Raw genomic sequence first — 20,288 nt, 5'->3', positions numbered from 1 at the left:
GTGCACATCTTCATTTACTGAGCTGGAGAGAAGAATGTGATATAGCCATCTGATAATTTTCTGCAAAGAGCAGTGGGTCTCTGCCATTGGTATAGAGTTTGTCCTGCAGTAATTTCCTTCCACCGTGGGCCCCAGAACATGTATATGCAGGCACCCTATCTCCATTGACACTCTTGATACACAAGCAACTAGACTCTCTTGACTGTGTGTTATGCTAGAGACATGGGACCCCCTTCTGTGTGCACCCCCTCCTGTGGACTGTGCTGAGACGTCTTCCACTGTTTTGCAGCAATATAAACTGCACAGTGGGTGCTGCTGAGACCAACTGAGCGGGTGGGGGAAAGATGGATTTCAGTCACTGCTGAGAGTCTCCCATTGGGCTGGGAAGCCCTTGCTGAGGTAAGAGGATTCTGAAATGCTTGCAGAACGAAAGGGCAGACTGTGCTTGAAAAAGAAAAGAAAAGAACAAGTGAGAACAAGAAACTGTGCTGGACATGTTGCAGTGCCCCAGCTATATATATATACCTTGCAAACAGGAAGCTGTTATGTTGCACCTTTGTGTACAGTCATCCAGGAGACAAAAAGACCACCTGGGGCGAGAACATAATTAAAATGCTAATAAACCTGACTCAGAGAGAAAATCTTTTCTCTCCACTCCCACCTAGGGAACGCGCGCATGTACCCTTTTGAAATGGTAACAAGAGGTACTGGCTGTAAGCAGGGGCACCTGAAAAGAACCTTTCAAAACACCTGCCCATTTGGGGGGGGCGGGGGCTGACAGTGCTTGTTATCGCTACAAAACCTTGCATCCTGGTGGCAAAGCCATTGTGTACAAGGGTGACCTCGAGCGTCAGCCACTGGAAAAAGATTTGACAAGCAACCCAGCAAAGGACAAGGTGGTGTGGTTGAGAAACAAGGAGAGTAACACCACTAGGACTGTACAACTTGGCAATCAGATGGGGAGCCATGTCTCTCAAGCTCACTAGGGCCTTGAAACTGATGGGCACCAGCCTACCATCCACATTAGAGTGAATGGGAAGGCCTTGTTTATATAGAAACTCCATATGTGCACTGGAGTTTCCATGGGCCTTGTTTGAATATGAACCTTAGAGCTCTGTTTTCCAAACTACAGTACAATGATCCATAGTATTTGACCCATAAAATTCACATTTCAGAGCACTTCTTGTTCACAGAGACATTGTTTAGTAATAGCTTGTGTTTTGCAAAGGTTTTCCCTTTTATTTTTCTAGCTGAATTTTGCACTGACCACTGCTGAGAATGACACCGAGGGTGAATTTAACTTAACACTGTCATGGGCAATCGGTGTGCATTTTCTACTTAATGAAGTTTGGGATAGTCTTTCCCAAAGAACATTTGTCTAACTCACGGGTGGGTTGGGACCCCCTACTGGATTGAAGCCTGACTGACCAAAGCTGAATTGAAAAGGCAACATTTCCACTATGTGAGAATGCATGTTTAGGTGAAAAATGTGTACCAGGTTTGAAAATACTGTACTGCAGATGTATGAACTATCAGTGTCAACCATTGCATCTAGACTCATTAAATGGTTGAAGTTGAGGATATTTAACTGGTCACTTTACAGAATCAAGATATCCCAACAAAAGCATCCCCCCCCCCAATCCACATTCCACTGAAATAAATGGAACTAAACTCATACCTTGGTTCTAATCCATATGCTCCTGTCGGTCTCATGAAAAGATCTCCATTTGGAACATCCAAAACAGATGGTTGCTGCATCCAACTCTGACAGTGTCATAACACTCACCAGTTCCATTTAGAGGAAAGGAGGGTGCTATATTCAGGATTATAGTGTACATCTCCTTGAGATGATTGTGTCAAAGGTGATTATAGATATTGTATTATGTTATGAATGACCCTGTAATTTACTTTTGTAAAGCAACACTTCCTTAGACCTACAGTCACACACAGACCAACATTAAGCAAGGAAAATGCAACTCCTGAGTGCAAAACCATGGTTTTTATTAGAAATATTCTGGTATAAAAATGATCATGCTCTACACATCGTCATCGAATAATTCATAAACATCCAGGCACTGAACTTTTGAATTTTTTTGTGTTTTTTATCTTTTTTTGATTGGTCAGTACATTAAAGCAGACATATTTCAATCCATATGATCATCACATACATTAATTTACCACCTATAGAAATCAGCACTTTGAACACAGTCTAGGTTTTGTTTTCACTTTTGTTGTTGTTGTTGATGGTTGTTGCTTTTTTTTTCAAGGAATTTTTATTATTTTTGCAACACAGAATTTGATAAGGAGGAGAGAGGGAAGACAGAAGGGAAAGCAAGGTGGGAAAAGAGTGAAGAGGTCAGAAGACAGGAATGGAAAAGGAAAAAATAAAAGAAAAAAAATGAGAGAGAACGAAAGACTCTTCACAACCACAAACCATCTCACTATTTTGAAGGGGGGAAGAATAAAAGGGTGTTTTTTTTCTTTTGCCAAGATACAGGAATTAAAAAAAACAAACCCAAAAAGTTGCTAAAGGTCTGTCACCTTCTTTCCACCTGGTGTGATATTCAACCCCACTGGCCTCTCCCTCCAATGGAAGGCAAATATTTCACGTGGGGTGTGTTGATTGATTCTTCCCTCTACTGTTGGTGGCCATCTTCCAAAATAGCTGCCTCCAGCAGCCCAGTTATCAGAAACAGGCACCCTTGATGAGTTCTTGGAAACACATTTTTTCTTGCACCCTCTCCACCACCATGACGTCATCTGTGCTGAGGGGCTCAACTCCACTTTCTTGTTCCTCCTCTTCAGCAGCCCTTTTCCCATGGCCAGTTGCCACTGGCTGGTTTTAAATTGCGTGGTTGCTATAGCTGACGTAAGTCTGTTTGGTAGCCAGAGCTGGAAGGCGAGAAAAGCCACACATGAAGCATCATTCATGAACTTTCTCCTCATTTTTTTCCAAATATGGAACCTTGCGCTTAACCTTCACACCAGACCTGGGAGGTGCTATGCTCCGTGACTCTCATTATCAAAACTAGAGGTACCAAAGAGGTGAACTTGGGCTGCCTCTGCCTTTTAATGGTTGAACCCTAAACACAGCACAAAGCAAGAGCAGCTGCTTAGACTTAGTGAAATATGGACATTCTTTAACCTTCAGGTCACTATTCCTCCCCCGTCTTCACAGAGGTCCGACTTAATGGTCCCAGCCCGGCTTTTAGACCATTTTTGGCAAAGAACCCACAAATCTCTTAAAGAGACCAGCTCATCTTGGGTTGAACTGCCTTCCTCTGCATTGGTGGAGATAAGAAAAGTCCAATCCAATAAATAAATAAATCCCCAAACCCTAACGTTGTGGAGCCTGGCTTAGTCCTGGGGAGAATTTTTCACAGCTCAACCCCACCTATTGGGTGAGAATCAGAGGGACTGATAGAGCTGAGCAAAGGCAATATAAGATTCATGTGAGCAGCAGTGTTTGGAGAATAGGGCTTGCACTGAGCAATTTACTTCTCCCCTGGGGTGTAATACGCATTAAACTGCAAAAGATAAAAGAAGGGAGAAAAGAAAAAGAAATCATTTCCCTGGTTTTACTTCAGGCACTGGAGTCTGTGATGAGTTGCTCTTAATTAAATACCCACTTCCAGACAGGAAGCTGACTTTTGCAAGATAACAGATTAACCTCCCTTATGGACATTAGAACAGGAGAGCCAGTCCCCTGATCCTCCTCATCTTACTCCAGATAAAGAAGGGTGGAAATTAGTCACATTTTGAGTACCAGAAGGCTTAAAATGGATGGGTGGAGCAGCTAGCAAGGAGTCTTCTCAAAGTTTACAAGGAACAGAGACAGAGGGTTTTATTTTGATAGAGTACAATGCTGAATCACCCAAGCACTAGATATTGCTGCTGTCTCAATAATAATAATAATAATAATAATAATAATAATAATAATAATAATTATTATTATTATTTCCAGTGCTAATGTGAAAACTAAAGGCCAGTATTGTAATGCTGATGTTAAAAACTTTGGTGCATCCACATTTGGGATACAGTGTGCAGTTCTGGGAAGGTACAGAAAAGGTTGACCAAATTGATGAGGATGTTGAAGCATCTTCCCTATGAGAAAAGTCTGGAGTGTGTGTGTGTGTGTTAGAAAAAGAACAACTAAAGGAGGTGGGGATCTGACAGATGTTTCTTATGCAGACATACAGTTTGTGGCTCTGAGAAGCAGACTACTGAATTAGTTGGACCTTTGGTCTGATCCAGTGGGGAAGGTCTTATGTTGTCACGTGGTCTAGGCAAGTCAAATATAGATGCAAACTCAAACCAAGTTTTAAAAAGCAGACTAGAATTTCCTGGGGTTTTTTTTTTATTCTACAGCCACATCACTATACACAAGCCAATTTCCCTTTCTCTTACTAGCTCTGCAGCAGTGGACTCCTGTCACTCCCCATATTGCTAACTGGCAGAGGGGTGCCAGTATTTAATTTCTAACAGTGCACCATCTATGCAGTATTCCTGGGATCTCCCCAGCCCCCTGTCTGACAAGGCTAATGCAGGCAGCACAAGCTGAATGGTGCTGCTTTTTCTCCACCTGTGATGATGCCTCCCTGACGAATGAACCTTATTGAAGATTTCAGGCACTGTTATCCTCAGATAACGATTAGATGGGCCATAAGAAATCAGAGCTGACAGCGCTATTTGTTAGCCACAGTGTTTTCATAGCCAATCTGCCTGCAATCAAGCTCTGTAAATTATTTATTCTCTTGTTTATTTAAAGATACGTGACCTGCCATTGACAGAGTGAAAAATGTCCCTTCCTTCCCATGCTGACAACTCCATAGCATCTCCTGTCCTTGGTGTTAACAATGTGATCAGTCTCTGATATTCTCCCACAAGCTGCCTTGGCATTTGTATAGCCTGTCATGCCAGCTTCCATTTGGGCTGAGTTGTCGCGTTCCAAACGTGAAACACATGCAAGCACAAGGTACCGCAGGCTGGAAAATGGCTTCGCTCTCTGCGTTGTGCACTAGTGAGCCTCTTTTCACTGCCAAGTGCGGAGAAACAGATCCAACCCTTCCCAGCACTGAGGAGTGTGGTGACAATAGAAGATGACAAAAACTCATGGCTTGACCAACGTTCAGCCAAGCCCCAGAGGCAACTGTGGATGCTGAGTCCGTGGGAAATGGCAGTCAAATTCCACAAATGTATACTTTTGATATAGTAAGTTTAGGGGCCAACTACTGCAGATCTGAAAATTTCTAGACAGGCAGATTCAGACCATTGGAATGCAACTGGTGGAGAGCATGGGTGCCAGCTTGAATAAAATATTGGGGCCCCAGGTAAGACTCACTCCATATAACCAGTCACATGATGCAGCACACACACATGATATGAATGGCAATGCCCATCAATTTTAGGGCCCCACAGCCCCTTCAAATATTTTATTGAGGGGGCTGAAGGGACCGCTGCCCCAGGAGTTGGCTCCTATGGTTGAGAGAGAGCTCTGTGTGATGTCATTTCCTGTTTTCAGTGGTAGGAAGAAACGAGAAATATAAATCCTTCTTCTTCCTCTCTCTCTCTCTCTGCTCTTTTCTTCAACCAACAACAGAAGCAGAAGTGTTTCTGCTTACCTGAAACTGGTTGTATAGTAAATATCAGTATTTTACTTGCATACTTTTTACTGCTGCCTTTGCTGTTAACCAATGCAAGACGATTAAGTCAATCTAATTTCAAAACCTACTTTAGAAGCCTGGTTAAGCTGCATAGGAATGGAAAAGCCAGTTTACTTTGTTAGCTGGACTTGCTCAGAAAGGGAGACTTTGCTGCCAAAGCTTCTATTTTGCTTCCAAGGAAAGGATTTTAAAATTCTGTTTAATCCACATGCATGGGAGACTGGAGTGATAAATTGTAATTAATATATCCTCTCCTACCCATCAAAAGCCATCCCACAGAGTCATTGGTTATCATGTCTGCATTTTACCTTGCCTCGACCCCCAACTGGGCCTTTCAAAAGTAAGTGGCCTACCAGGGAACAACTTGGCTTTTCTGGTCAACATAATAGGTTCCGCTGTTCTAAATAATGCCTGTTGCTGGGGAACATGAATGAGAGAAGGCTACTGTGCTTATGTTGCCACTCCTGCAGCCCCCACATCACTTTGCAAGATGTTGAGGGCTGAACTTCTAAAGCAGGGAAACTCTCCTATTCAAGCGAGTTCCTTGCATGTTTTAGGAGGAAGAAAGGCAGAAAAGTGCCCAAGCGAGGGGAGGAATCCCTGGCATTCACCTCCACCCCAGCTTCCCAGTCCACCAGGGGGGAGGCAACACCTGCCCCACCCTGGGTGCCCGCAAACCACGGTACACCACTGACCAGCTCATTCCTACTCTTCCCTGCATGAAATGGTAAGAGGGGAGAGGATGACATGAATCTTTGCCATCTGCTCCATTCTGGATGCAGAGTCCTTTCCCCATGGTCTGCATATGCTAATTACACATGATGCTCCTAGCAGTTAATTTCTGTGTGGGAGCCCTTCTCTTTAAACCCACATCTGTATAGACTGGCTGTGTTTACTTGCCTTGACAGGAAGGCCTTCTGCGTAAGTTCAAATGTGTTCTCTTCCTGATTATTGCTTTCTGTTTTAAGAATGTAAAAAGAGCCCTGTTGGATCAGATCGAGGATCCATCAAGCCCAGTGTTTTGTTTCCCACAATGACTAACCAGACGCTTCTGGGAAGCTGACAAGCAGGGCATAGCAACAGCATCCCCTGCTATTTGCCCCCCTCCAGCATCTGGTGTTCAGAGGCGTACTGCCTGAACACGAAACAACACTTAGCTACAGACAAGTGAATAGCTCAGTCCAGTTTGCATTTAAAGGCAAAATGTGAATCGAAACACAGTCATCCTTTGCAATTCATGCTTTTCTGAATTTTGTAATGCAGTTTGCCAACCAACTCAGGTGTACAATAATACATATGCTGGATAAAGTGTGCATAGAAAGGAATATGTTAGTAAAAGTCTTACAAAAATGTGAAGCAATGAAGGTTGGAAATATGAGAAACGGAGATAAACTGAAATTGACACATCTCTACCATTAGCTACCATTGCTAATAGCCAATAATAGGCATCTGACAGAAATTTGCCTTGCTTTCTTTTTAAAGACAATGTGGGAGATCCTTGATCAGATCTCCAGCCATGGTTGTTTTTGGCTTAAAAACAACAATGTTATGTGCATTTATCAACTGAATCAGGACTGTTGTACTGGTATTGGCTTAGACCTTTTCCTTCCACTGCTTCTCCAATTTAAAACCACTACCCAGACAGTAAAAAAAGACTCGTACAATATGGATATTTATGTTCTCTCCCCCACCAACAGCTGCTAATAGTAGCTTTGCTGAGGTAAGAGAGATTTAAATTAAGGTAATGGAAGAGAGAGAAAGAGTTAAATCCCTTCCCCCAACACAGTGACCCAATCTAATTTCTGTCCCCTGACTCCTTTAAATTTAAAAAAGCAAATGTTGGGAGATGTGATCCTGGATCTCCCCTTTGGTTGACCTAAATTAAAGATTCCCATGGTGGCACTCAGTGGTTCCATTAGGCCTAAGTCCAGAGTTCCACAGCCCGGGGCATCCAAACAGTGCCAGAGGGTGGTGTTAGCAGCAGTAGAAGCAAAACACTGTAAGGAGCTATGGCTGAAGTCACTTGCATTTTTAATTGCAAGCATTTCCCCAGAGGGAAAAAAGTGGCAGTGACATCAGCCAATCAGATGGACACAGCGTGGGGTGGGTGTTGCCAAGGTGGCAGGTGGCTCCTGCAAGGCACCTTGCCCAGAGCTCCCTTAAATTTGACAGCACTTCTGGTGGCAAAGGGACAAAGGGTTAAGTGTGTGATATTGTGAAGAGGTGCTTTCTTTTGCATGTCCTGAATCTATCGTCAACCAATTTCTTTGGATGATTCTAAATGAGAGAGAGGGAATACTCTATGTCCAATTTCATCACACCATGCATACATTTATAAACTTATATGCCACTTTTCAACAAGTTGTCAAAATTGTTTTCAAACATCTGAATCTTTTTTTTTATGAACTATAAAGCCCCACATGTTTTAACCTTTCCACAAAGATTGCTCCAGGGCATAAAACTCAACACACATTGACCACCCTTAGCTCAAAAGTAAGCCATGCCTTACTACAGGACTGCATAACCTGAGTTTTCTTTTAAATTGGCTTTTATTATGATTCATCTAATAGCTTGCAATAGTTGTGCAACGATGCATTTGCAGGATACCAGAATCACACTCCACATGCATAGTAACGATAATGTTACTATAACTCTGATGTCTAATTTGTTGGATGTCTGTTCACATACTATCTAAAAGCATCACTAGCTGATAAAATTTCACCTCTTCAGATTGTTACAGTTTGAAGAGGGAACAGCTTTAAGAGGCTTAAGAGTCTCAGCCAGAATCGCCCCTAAGGAAAAACGTTAATACTCAAAATGTGTTGTGCAGTAAATTTGCCTTCTGTGCACCTTCTGAGGCCTCTCTGCTTGCTTTCCCACATTTGATACCTTCCCTTATTTCCTTTGTTTATTTAGTTTGAAGGATGGCAGCCTTGTCCCCTCAAATCTGTCTACACTGATGCCCAGTTGTTTTCAGTTCAGGTCAGATATATACTAATGGAGCTTCACACAAAATCATCTAAAGCAGGCCAAAGTCAGGAATCTTTTGTAACGGCAACAGCAATTTACAGGCACCTAGCACCTTTCATCTTAAGATCTCAAAGTACATAGTAAAGACGAGTTTATTGATATGGGTGACTCATAATCCGATTAAATGGAAACCCACCAGCAGACTGTTAGGGAAGCTGGAGGAAGACAGAAGAGAGGGAGAAACACTGAGGATTAAGCCAGTGGAAATGTAGCTATTAAAACAGTACAAAGCTGCTAGACAACCTCCTCCCTTTTAGAGTTTGGTTACTATAGAGTCAGTCACACAGTAGGGGCTTGCATAAGCAATGCCCGTGGACTGTTAGGCCAGAAAATACATTTTCTCAGATTCTCTAAAAGCAAAAGATCTGAATTTTTTTTTAACATGGAGCCTTTTGTTCCCTGTGAACCTTCCTGCCTGCTGACTGCTCACAGCTTTACGGATGGAGAAGTGGAAGACCTCTGCTGGGCCATCACCACCCCGTTTCCTCCAGTGTCTGCAGCAGCAGAGTAGATCTGTAACATGCCCCAGCAGGAACTTTAGACAGCAGGGACACTAGTACTATGTTTCTTGCAACCTTCAGATGCCGACAGTCACCTGACAAGCATCGCAGCTGGATGAAAGGAAAAGAGGCTTTTGCAAGAAGGATGCTAAGGACCCAGAGCAAGGCAAATATGAAAGGAGGATGGGTTGCCTTCTTTGTTGATGTGCATCTGGTCTACAAAACATGCAAGAGGTGCCCAAGGCCTTTTGCCTCACAGTAGATTGTTTTCATTCGAGAAGATGAGAAATTCAGATAGTATAAAAGAACAGAATTCTCCAGTTAGCTCTGCCATTCATGCAGCTACCATTCATGCAGGTTGTGGTATGGAGGCAGGAAGAAAACCATAGTGACACTCCAGTGAATAAGGCCACATGAGTTATTTATTTGTATATGTCAGCATGTGCTATACCAGTGGGATGAGTTGGAAGAGCTTTTGTGACCTCATATGGCTCACAGCCTACAGCTATTTTGTCCACAATCTGTGCTGGCAGTAAATTTTTCAGGGGGAAAGAAAAGAAAAGAAAGACAAATGGAATGTTTTCCAATAGATGGGAGTATTATTACTTTTTTACCATAAACTCACAACCATGACTATGAATTAATATGATGGAAGATCCCACTTGGACTACTGCAATGCGCTCTATGTGGGGATACTTTTGAAGCTGACTCAGAAACTGCAATTAATCCAGAATGCGGCAGCTAGACTGGTGACTGGGAGTGGCTGCAGAGACCATTTAACACTGGTCCTGGGAGACCTACTTTGGCTCCCAGTACGTTTCCAAGCAAAAGTCAAAGTGTTGGTGCTGAACTTTAAGGCCCTAAATGGCCTCGGTCCTGTATACCCGAGGGACACAGGTGGCTCTGCGGTTTAACCGACAGGTTTAACCCTAGGTTAACCCTAGGACTTGCCGATCAGAAGGTCGGCGGTTCGAATCCCCGCGATGGGGTGAGCTCCCATTACTCGGTCCCTGCTCCTGCCAACCTAGCAGTTTGAAAGCATGTCAAAGTGCAAGTAGATAAATAGGTACCGCTCCGGCAGGAAGGTAAACGGTGTTTCCATGCGCTGCTCTGGTTTGCCAGAAGCTGCTTAGTCATGCTGGCCACATGACCAGGAAGCTGTATGCTGGCTCCCTCAGCCAATAAAGTGAAAGGAGCGCCGCAACCCCAGAGTCGGTCATGACTGGACCTAATGGTCAGGGGTCCCTTTACCTTTTACCTTTACCTGTGTGCCTGAAGGAACATCTCCAGCCCCATTGTTCAGCCCAGACACTGAGGTCCAGTGCCAAGGGCCTTCTGGTAGTTCCCTCACTGTGAGAAGTGAAGTTACAGGGAACCAGGCAGAGGGCCTTCTTGGTAGTGGTGCCCACCCTGTTCAATGCCCTCCCATCAGATGTCAAGGAAATAAACAACTATCTGACTTTTAGAAGACATCTGAAGGCAGCCCTTATTTAGGGAAGTTTTTAATGTTTAATACTGTATTGTGTTTTAAACATTTGGTTGGGAGCTGCCCAGAGTGGCTGGGGAAACCCAGCCAGATGGGCAGGGTATAAATATTTTTTATTATTATTATTATTATTATTATTATTATTATTATTATTATTATTATTATTATTGCTGCTGCTGCTGCTACTACTACTACTACTACTACTACTACTACTACTACTATATACACTGGGGGTGGTGCCTGTAGCGCTTTCTATTCTCCTGGGAAAATTTTGAAAGGTTTCCTTCTGCCTTTGATATGGAGGGTCTGATTAATAATATGGTAGGATATGTTCATTTTAAGCTGCAGAGAATGGATAAATTTTCAGCAAGCTTCTTTTGTTACTGGGAAGGCCTTGGAAGAAGACGGATCATTTCCTTACAAGTGCTTTTCTGATAAAATATCAGAAAAATATGTGTGACTCTCATTTAGGAAGGGTTATGCAGGAAGGTAATTCTCAGCTCCCAGAGCGCTGCATTTAGCAAAATCTAGAAGCCAGTGACCCAAACTTGCACCTTGAAATGAAGAACTGCTAACCCTTTCTAGGTGGCATTGCATGCATATTAAGACACAAGTGTTCAGGACTTATGTATGAAGAAAGTCATATTGAAAACCACCATGAACTGAAGTAGCACATAGATGTAATAATGTAGTAATATCACTGAATCTCTTAACTCCAGCTTACTCTGCTTACCTAGATTGCTGTTCTTGCAGTGGCAGAAATGGGATGGGAGAATGAGGTGGGGGAGAAAAAACCTCCCTTTCTCCATTGCACCACTAGGTGTGCGCGCAAGCAAGGAGAAAGTGTGGAAGTTCAAAGGGAGGCTAGAGGCAGAATCAGACCCACCTGTGCTGCAAATGACATCATCAAGGCGTGACAGAGTCCAAACTGAGCTCACAAGTAGCCAAACTATTTTCCCAATTGTGAGGAAAACAGCTCAGTTGTCTTTGCTAAATTCTAAGTGCAAGTGCCCTGTCGCTAACTCAGAGAGGGGCTCAATTGGAAGAGCATATTGAGACACTTGGCAATGGACCATGGGTATTGAATTGCTCTCAAGAAAACTTGGTTCTTTTACTTACAATTCAGCTACTGGTTCAAGTGTCCATTTATGGAGAGAGCTGAACTTGGACTGCTGCCAAAAACGGAAGTTCTGCTTTGAGTTTCCCTGCCCTTCATTAACAGATAGTGCAACTTTCTCCCCCCAGCCCCAATGTAAGCATATGGGAAAACAAATATATGGGGGCTTTCTGGGAGTGTGGGTGGGGAGGGGGGAAGTCAGCATGTAGCTGTGCCCTATAAAAAGCTCCTCTCTGCAAGTGCAACCCAATCACAGAAGACATTACTGCATTAAAAAGGTAAAGGTAAAGGGACCTCTGACCATTAGGTCCAGTCGTGACCGACTCTGAGGTTGCACGCTCATCTCACTCTGTAGGCCGTGGGAGCCGGCGTTTGTCTTCAGACAGCTTCCGGGTCATGTGGCCAGCATGACTAAGCCGATTCTGGTGAACCAGAGCAGCACACAGAAACACCGTATACCTTCCCACCAAAGCGGTCCCTATCTATCTACTTGCACATGATGTGCTTTCGAACTTCTAGGTTGGCAGGAGGAGGGACTGAGCAACGGGAGCTCACCCCGTCGCGGGGATTCAAACCGCCGACCTTCTGATCCACAAGTCCTAGGCTCTGTGGTTTAACCCACAGCACCACCCGCGTCCCTCATTACTGTATTACTGCTGCCCAATTTTCCACGGCTACGTTAAGCTGAAGCCAAGCGTGCAAATATAACATTCAGATTTCCCACAATTTGGAGTGTTGTGTTTTTTTCCAGGATTTGCACCCATGCCTATTTCAGAGGGTAGAATTGAAGAATGTGTGTGTACACACACACACACACATTTTCAAAGGCAATAAGCTCTGCAGCCTCCATTGAAAGCAACAGGAGTTCCAGGTAATTGGTACTTCAGAACATCAGGCTGTGCTGGTTTTGCTATTCTTCTAAGCACTGCTGAATTTCACAAGGGTTCCCATCCCAAGGGAGAAAGGGGAGGGTTGCCATGGAAACATATTTCTAAAGGGGGGAAATACGCCCAATTTCTCTTGTCTTTGTTCTAGGTTTGGCAGAACGTGCTGCATACATATACTGAAACTATAAGAGTCAAGCTACACATTACACTGAGCATTCATATCTTAATGTACACATTTACATATTTAAGCATTTAATATCTAACTATGCATTGCATTTTTTAAGGTATGCATAGCACTGGACACTTTCTTTTTATAGGAAGAAAAGCAGCTGTGCAGGGGCCTGATCCTGATCAGGACTGCAACATTGTAACCCTTTCCTTCCCATACCTGTTTGCTTCCTATGCTGTTTTCTCACTGAAAATCTACCAGAGTGCTTAATTACTCTCAAATATGATATTTGCAGGAAACAGCACAGCCAGAGGAAATAGCAATCAGGGTATTATCAATGTTCACTGGCTAAACAGCACAGGGCAGTAAACATTAGCCCAGGCTTCCTCAACCTCTGCCCTCCAGATGTTTTGAGACTACAATTCCCATCATCCCTGACCGCTGGTCCTGCTAGGTAGGGATCATGGGAGTTGTAGGCCAAAAACATCTGGAGGGTCGAGGTTGAGGAAGCCTGCATTAACCACCCTTTCCCACATGCCAGAGTCCTGATCCAGATGTATATGGCTACTCCCCCCCCCCCCCAAAAAAAGAGAAAGTGGCAGTGATAAGTATGCTTTTAAAAATGTTTGCTTGGCATAACATGTTTTTGACCTCAAGGTGCACTGGCACCTTATGTGATCTCCTGTAAGCCATGCTACACACGGCATAAGCAGGGAAACATGCCAAACAAGGTTTCTTTAAACCACTTTGTAAATCAGCAGGTTGGAAGATTTTAGGCTTGTGGGACCAACTTTGTTTTTCACTAAAACCCTGAGGTCTGCCAACAAGAATCAGCTACACAATAGGAGCCCAGGAAGGTAGACACAGAATTGCACAAGGTGCCTTTGTGCATATACTTGGTCTTCATACACAATTTTACTCCTGTTCAGCCCCCCCCCAACTTTCTTGACTTCAGCAACCTAGGGTTTTTTTGTTTTGTTTTGCTACCGTTAAACCATTGAGATTCAGAAACCTCTATACAGTATCTTTCAATCTAACGTCTGTGTACCCCAGTGATCCTCCTTTATTTTGTGTGTCTTCCACAGACCCTTCAGATGTCCTTTATTCTGAACATGTGAAATTTCATATGTTGGGCCTCCCATACTTTAAAACTTATAGAGGTAATGATTGTGTTGGTAGTGCAGTTACATGGCTCAGAAATGGAGCTGCAAATCTAGAACACAGAAACTCCATGCCTTAGCTATGAATTCATTTAGCCAGCTTTCTTGAGCTCTGTCACCCTCCTTTGCAATATGAGCACACTGCTCTCCCTTATAGGGTTGTTTTACTTGGGTTCACAATTAGAGGAAGATGTTTTAAAGGGAGCAAGGCAACATGGACTCAGGTGAGTTTAGAAGGTTACCTTGTGTTTCCAGATTTTCACACAGTTCCGATTTGGCCTCTCCATTGGGGCGGAAGCCTCCTTTCTGAGTAAATTTGTTGGACATTGTGGCTGCTGTCACAACTGCCTTGAGGCTGCGCTTTCGTTTGGGCACATTTTGCTCTGGGTGGAAGAGGATGATGTAGACTTTGGGCATGTAGAGCATACCCAATGAGACAGAGGCGCTTAGGCTCACCGAGATGGTCAACGTCGTGGTCTGAATGTACATCTGAAAGACATAAGAAAACAGACTCAGCTCTGAAACCTACTTCCTAAAATATCACAACCACCTGGAAGTTTCTCTGTTGTCTGTGGGCAGAGTTGCTTGGAGCAAAACCAGGTGAGAGATGAGCATGTTTCAATTAATCTGAGTGGAAGAATTAATTAACTGAATATTTATTTCTAGTAGCAAAAATGGTCCTCAGGGCTGGCTTTCACGACACACATAACTTATGGATGACCTTACCCCTTCCAATACAAATACATCATACAAACTAGTGTTAGTTATAGGTGTCCACGAATCTGTCAATTTCAGTTTCTCATTCCTCTAATCTTAAATTCAATCCTCTTCATTTACATACCCATAAGATAATTTTCAAAGCGTTTTTGTGTGAATGTTTCTTAATATGTATATTTTTACATGGAATGTTGCCTAATATACACAGTTTTGTAAAGTTTTCCCCCGATATATAACATTTTAATGCTATTTTCCCTAATATTTGCATTTTCATGTACACTGTGGAGGACTGTGTTTTGGTTTGTCAATTGTTTCAGAAAAGTGCCAATTAACTCGGTTTGCATTTAAGAGTGAAATGAATTGAATTTCTTATGCACCCTAGTTGGTTGTTTTAAGCAAACCTCCTCCTTGATCCAATAACTTAAATCTGAAAATATAACTCAGGAACAGGATATTACATTTACAGCCCCGCTTTCCTTCTATGATGCAATTCAAGGTGGTATTCATAGGATTCCCAGATAATCTTCCATTTCATCCTGCAATGGTGAGACCTATACCTGCTTGGTTCTCATAAGGTTGCAGTGTCATGGGCCTTCAGAGATTACCTGGTGGCCAGAATGCCAGCTATTGCAGAAATAATGCCTGCCCAACACTATTCATAGCACATTAAATAGGGCAGAGTTTAGTTGTGTTTTCCTTCCATCCCATCTCAGAAGCTTTATAACTTTACAACATCTAAAATAGACCCATTAAAATGAAAAGATAAAATACACCAATGCTTCATCAATATTGAGTCCTATCACATATTGCCAGTCTCAGTAAGAGGACAATTTGTAAGTTACCAAGGGAAGATGATCCCAGAGTTCAGGTGGCAAATATATTCAATGAATTCTCCTTGTCTAACAATTAAAAAAATTACTTGCTTAAATGTAAATAAACTTTCACATTACCAAACCTAAATACGGGCGTATTTTTGACAAAGTGAAGGAAGTATGAGATGATTTTCAACTTAAGCAAAAGCTACCATTCATAATTAGAAGGTTAATACCCAAGGCTTCATTTTCATTCCCTGTAACAGTAACATACTAGAACCAAACTAACCACCAAAAATAAACAACTTGCAGATCCACAAATTCAAATTTTGCCCACCCTCATTAAAATTGGGTGCTGTCAATTGATCAATGAAGTTTTAGCAGACTATACTATAGATAGGCAGTTGCAGCTCTACTGAATAGCTATAGAAAGGAGCGGTTGCTGGACTCCAGCTCGCATCAAATTATTTGGCCTTACTAACTAGGGAGCTAGAATTCAGCAACATGTGGAGGGCCACAGTTTATCCACCTCTGCTACACAGTGTTTGTGATACTCTGTTGTATTGCAAAGCTAAGACACACTGTTGCACAAGGGATATTTTTGCATAACATTCCCTTTTGTTGCATCCACAAAGGCATCTTGGCTGCACTTCCTTCATCCTCTCACCTCTTACATTAATTCCATAGCAGCAAATAAGGAGCTGAGATACATTGCAATCACAGAAACATTGTATGGGTGGGTATTCCCCCCTCCCATTTTAAGCCTCTCCTCCGGATTCCATGCATTGCCCCTCCCATCCCAGAGTATACAGGAAAAGCCCTTTCTCCTTTTAACAGGTAATTCTCATTCACCAGCTCGCTTCCTGAGCCGTTGTAATGTTAGTCACATATTACACACCGACGTAGCCTTTCTGCAGTCAAAACTAATTTCACGCTCACTGTCCAGGACTAACGGTGACAGATGTTTTGCAAAATGAAAGCCCATTAATCTGACTGTAGAATAATCCATTTTTCTATGGAAAGGGCCTGGCAGGCATCTCACAAATGGGGGATGTGTAAATCAGATAGCACCAGGAAGAGAAGCTCTCTTCATTTTGCCCAATCACAGAGAGGTGGCAGGGATGGGCAATTCTTCAACTCTTCAAATGACAAATCATCCTCCACTGGTTTGTCCCCCACCCTCTTTACATGGTTGCATGGTGAATCTCTATCACACATTGAGTAACGTCATACACACCCACATTTTATTCTTTGTTATTTGTCTTTACTAAAATTTTGGATCCATCCTACTAGAGCTATGCCAAAACATTTCAAACTTTCTATTTTTTTTCCTGGGGGAAAATAAGGCTGGCATGGGGGACAGATTTCTTTAGAAATTTACAGGAAGGGTTGCCGCTTATCTTATTTAACCTTAGGAGGTAACCAAGGGTTTTCCATTTTTCCTTTGCTTTCTTTTATTAAAAGTTCCATGCCATGGAATAATCCCCTGTCTACAACTTCCCACCAGCTGAATTCCTGAGAATGCCTTGGGGTCAACACTACATAAAGGTGCAGGAAGCAACTCAAAGGTCTCTCTACAGCTTCCTGCCAACTACACATCATGATTAGATCCAGTAACATAAGCAGAAACCTCATTCCAAAAGTGTTAAGGAAACTTCTTCCTCTGACTGCCACATCCAACAAGGAGATCACAGCACATGCCCCCCCCCCTCACACACACATTTTTGCAGGGGGGTTTCCAGCTCAGTCTTACAGTCTACAATTTGCTAATTGGGGCAGAGACTAGGGCTAAAGTTAGTATAGATCTTTCCCTTACACACATCTACCTTATAGAAGCCAACTGTCACCACATTTTAGGGTTGGGTTGCAATCATCTTGATAGAAAAGAGAGGTGACTCCAGGTAAAATACAATGAGCTGGGCCAAGAAGGAGTATGGTAGATTTGTGAGACACAACCTGAATGCTGGCAGGTTCTCTCTAGGCCCGTTTCAAAAATAAACAAAGGCCTCCATTTTGGGCTGCTCCCATTCCCAAGGCTTCTTCATGGGCACAGTCTAACAGTGGAACAACTAGCATACATCATTGTAGGTATGATGGTGTGCACATGTTCATGCAGAGGTGGCTTTATAAAGAGAAGGGCTTTCTTTTTTGGGGGGGGGGTATAGTGCTTATAGTGGGAGACTAAGATGACAGGCTACACTACTTGTTCCATCCTCACTATGCTTACAGATTCTAATGACAGGTTGGGCAGATGATGGACAGGCAAATCTTAGGGCGGGTATTTGCTCCCACCTTCTCTCCCCAGCTCCAGTACTACCTAGAACCTTTCTAACCTCTAGAAAATTACTTCCTGCCATTGTTTATGAATAGTCTTTTAGCTACCTAAAGATAGATATAAAATTATCTCTTGATGCAGAAATGAAAAAAAGGTGAAATGAAGAGGTTTCTCACTGGCACCCAAAGAAGAAGATGGATTGCTAAAGGTTGCTGAGCTTCCAACTACTGAAGAGGAGGGAACACAAACACACACACACACACACACACACACACACACTATGGCAATCTTGCAGATCCTTGCTACAGTCTGTATGAATTCCTATTTTCAGATACGTGACATTGACAGCATTATTTCCCCCCTCAATATATGCCACAGATGAACTTTATGTGAACCCAACCACATAGAATCATAGAGTTGGAAGGAACCACGAGGGTTATCTCCAACTACTGCAATGCACGAATCTTTTTGTGGGACCTGAACCCACAATCCTCAGATTAAGAGTCTCATTGTCTGCTGACTGAGCTATAGAGATGGGGCACATGTATGGAGTATATGGAATATATGTACAGAACACATGGAATATTCTGAAGAATCGTGGTATAATCAAAAAATGTTGAAATGAGGGCTTATTGAAGATGCCTTAGTGATGATTGAGTCAATCAGACCTTCGGATGCAGAACACTAGTCCATATATTTGTTAGCATGGATTTCATGTGCACATGGTATCAAGATACATGGCAGTAGGCATGGTGGGGGAGGAAGGCCACAGGCACAATGGCTGAGATTAGCAAACGAATATTTTGTGAGTGCTAATGTTCTTATTGACGGTATTGCACAATCAGTACAACTGCATGGTAGAGCACACAATCACATCACAACATTTTCTGTGAAATGGTCCTTTGTATTTAGCAATTCAAATTACAAGGAGTGCTTCATTTTTCTCCCATTCATCTAACTGTATTCTGCTGCTCTCAAAAGCAGTGGGATTCAGGGATGGGAGGATGACTGCCAAACCATAAATCCTACAGCCATGGGGGAGTTTCCAAAGTTTACAGATAGAAGGCTATGAATTTGAATTACACTCTCAGCGTCCTTTTCAATCAGGTAAAGTGGATACAAAAGAGGACAGGGATCTTACGCTGTTCATCACTCTGTATAAGAGGGAATTTCAGCCAATGCACCTTTTCTCCCTATTGCATGATGACAGAGTATTTCCAGGCTTGGAAATATGAAGGAGAGCTGGTGTGCTGCAGTGGTTAGAGTGTTGGACAAAAACCAAGAGACCAAGGCTCAAGTCCATACTCAGCCAGGAAGCTCACTGGGTGGCCTTGGACCAGTCACTCTCCCACAGCTTAACCTACTTCATGGGGTTGTTGTGAGGGGAAAATGGGAAGAGGTAAAGCTATGCATGCCACCTTGAACTCCTTGGAGGCAAGCTGGAATGTCAATGTAAGAGATAAATAAATCACAGGGACTTCCAATGTTCAAATACTAGGGCAGTATTACAATCCAAAATCCAGTTTAGATTTTAATCTGAGCCAGATAAGAATTCCTCTGCTTTAGAGTTCATGAACTGAATTCATCTTCTGCCATTCCCCAGTCCAGGCAGCCCCTATCCTCTCTCCCCTTCCCACTAATCCTCTATTCCCCTTATCTTACTCCCATCCCCACTATACTACCTCTAGCAGCAAGTAGGGAGAGGAAAGGGTCACTATAATTAGCTCCTATAATTCTTTTCCCCCAATGGTCCCTGTCAATGACAATGTCAGTAGCCCTTGGAAAAATGATGGTTAGCATTCAAGTAACATGTTCCATCAGTGCAAGGGTTTCTGCATATGCAATGTGACTTTCCCTGTTTTCCTCCCCCTGTGTTCCCCACACCCTCTCCAAATCTGCTCCATAGGGTTGGGAGAACCCCTTGATCAGATTTGGGGGCATTCTGGAAGAGGGGAGGGGAGCAACTTGTCATTTTCTGCATTAACTGGATGCACTTTTCAGGCATGGTTGCCCCTAGTCAGAGGATGAAGCCTGCCAACTTTCAGAATGATATGTGCAGTGGTTCTCCCACAAGGGCAGGCTTTACTGTTTTGAGCTGGTAAAACAGAAATCACTTCACTTCACCTCTAGTATTTTGTGGACAATCAGCCTGAAAACCAGTGACATGATGAGGGAGGTGCCTCTGGGTAAGTTGGTAACAATAGGCTGTCAATGAGCAACACAACTGAGAGTTTACTTGAGGGACAATCAGGTAGAGCTGAGGGCCAGGGAGAGAAGGGTAATAACAGAACTAGAGGGGGAGGGGAGATGATGATGAGGATGAGGATGATGATAAAGAATTCAATGTAATCAAATCACAGGTACCCTGAAACTGCAGAGAGGAGAATGGGACTTTGAACAAGCAAACTAAAAGTGGGAGAAAAAACTAGGGGAAATCAACAGAACCAGAAAACACACACAGCAGCAACAAGT

General features: G+C 43.0%; 1 protein-coding gene across 2 annotated transcripts in view; it reads right to left on the bottom strand.

The window, feature by feature from the left end:
- Nucleotides 1-2,020: 2,020 nt before the first annotated feature.
- Nucleotides 2,021-20,288, bottom strand: part of GRM4 (glutamate metabotropic receptor 4) — a 289,589-nt gene continuing 271,321 nt past the window's right edge. For both annotated transcript variants that reach the window (XM_083509182.1, XM_083509183.1), the window contains exons 10-11: nt 14,255-14,501; nt 2,021-2,892 (exon numbers count right to left, since the gene is read on the bottom strand). In XM_083509182.1, coding sequence (XP_083365308.1) covers nt 2,843-2,892; nt 14,255-14,501 — 297 coding nt within the window. In that variant the 3' untranslated portion in view covers nt 2,021-2,842. The remainder of the gene's footprint in view (nt 2,893-14,254; nt 14,502-20,288) is intronic.

This window comes from Podarcis liolepis, assembly GCF_965112155.1.
Source record: "Podarcis liolepis genome assembly, chromosome: 6".
Classification (NCBI taxonomy): Eukaryota; Metazoa; Chordata; class Lepidosauria; order Squamata; family Lacertidae; genus Podarcis; species Podarcis liolepis.
This window is presented reverse-complemented; position numbering and strand designations above follow the sequence as displayed.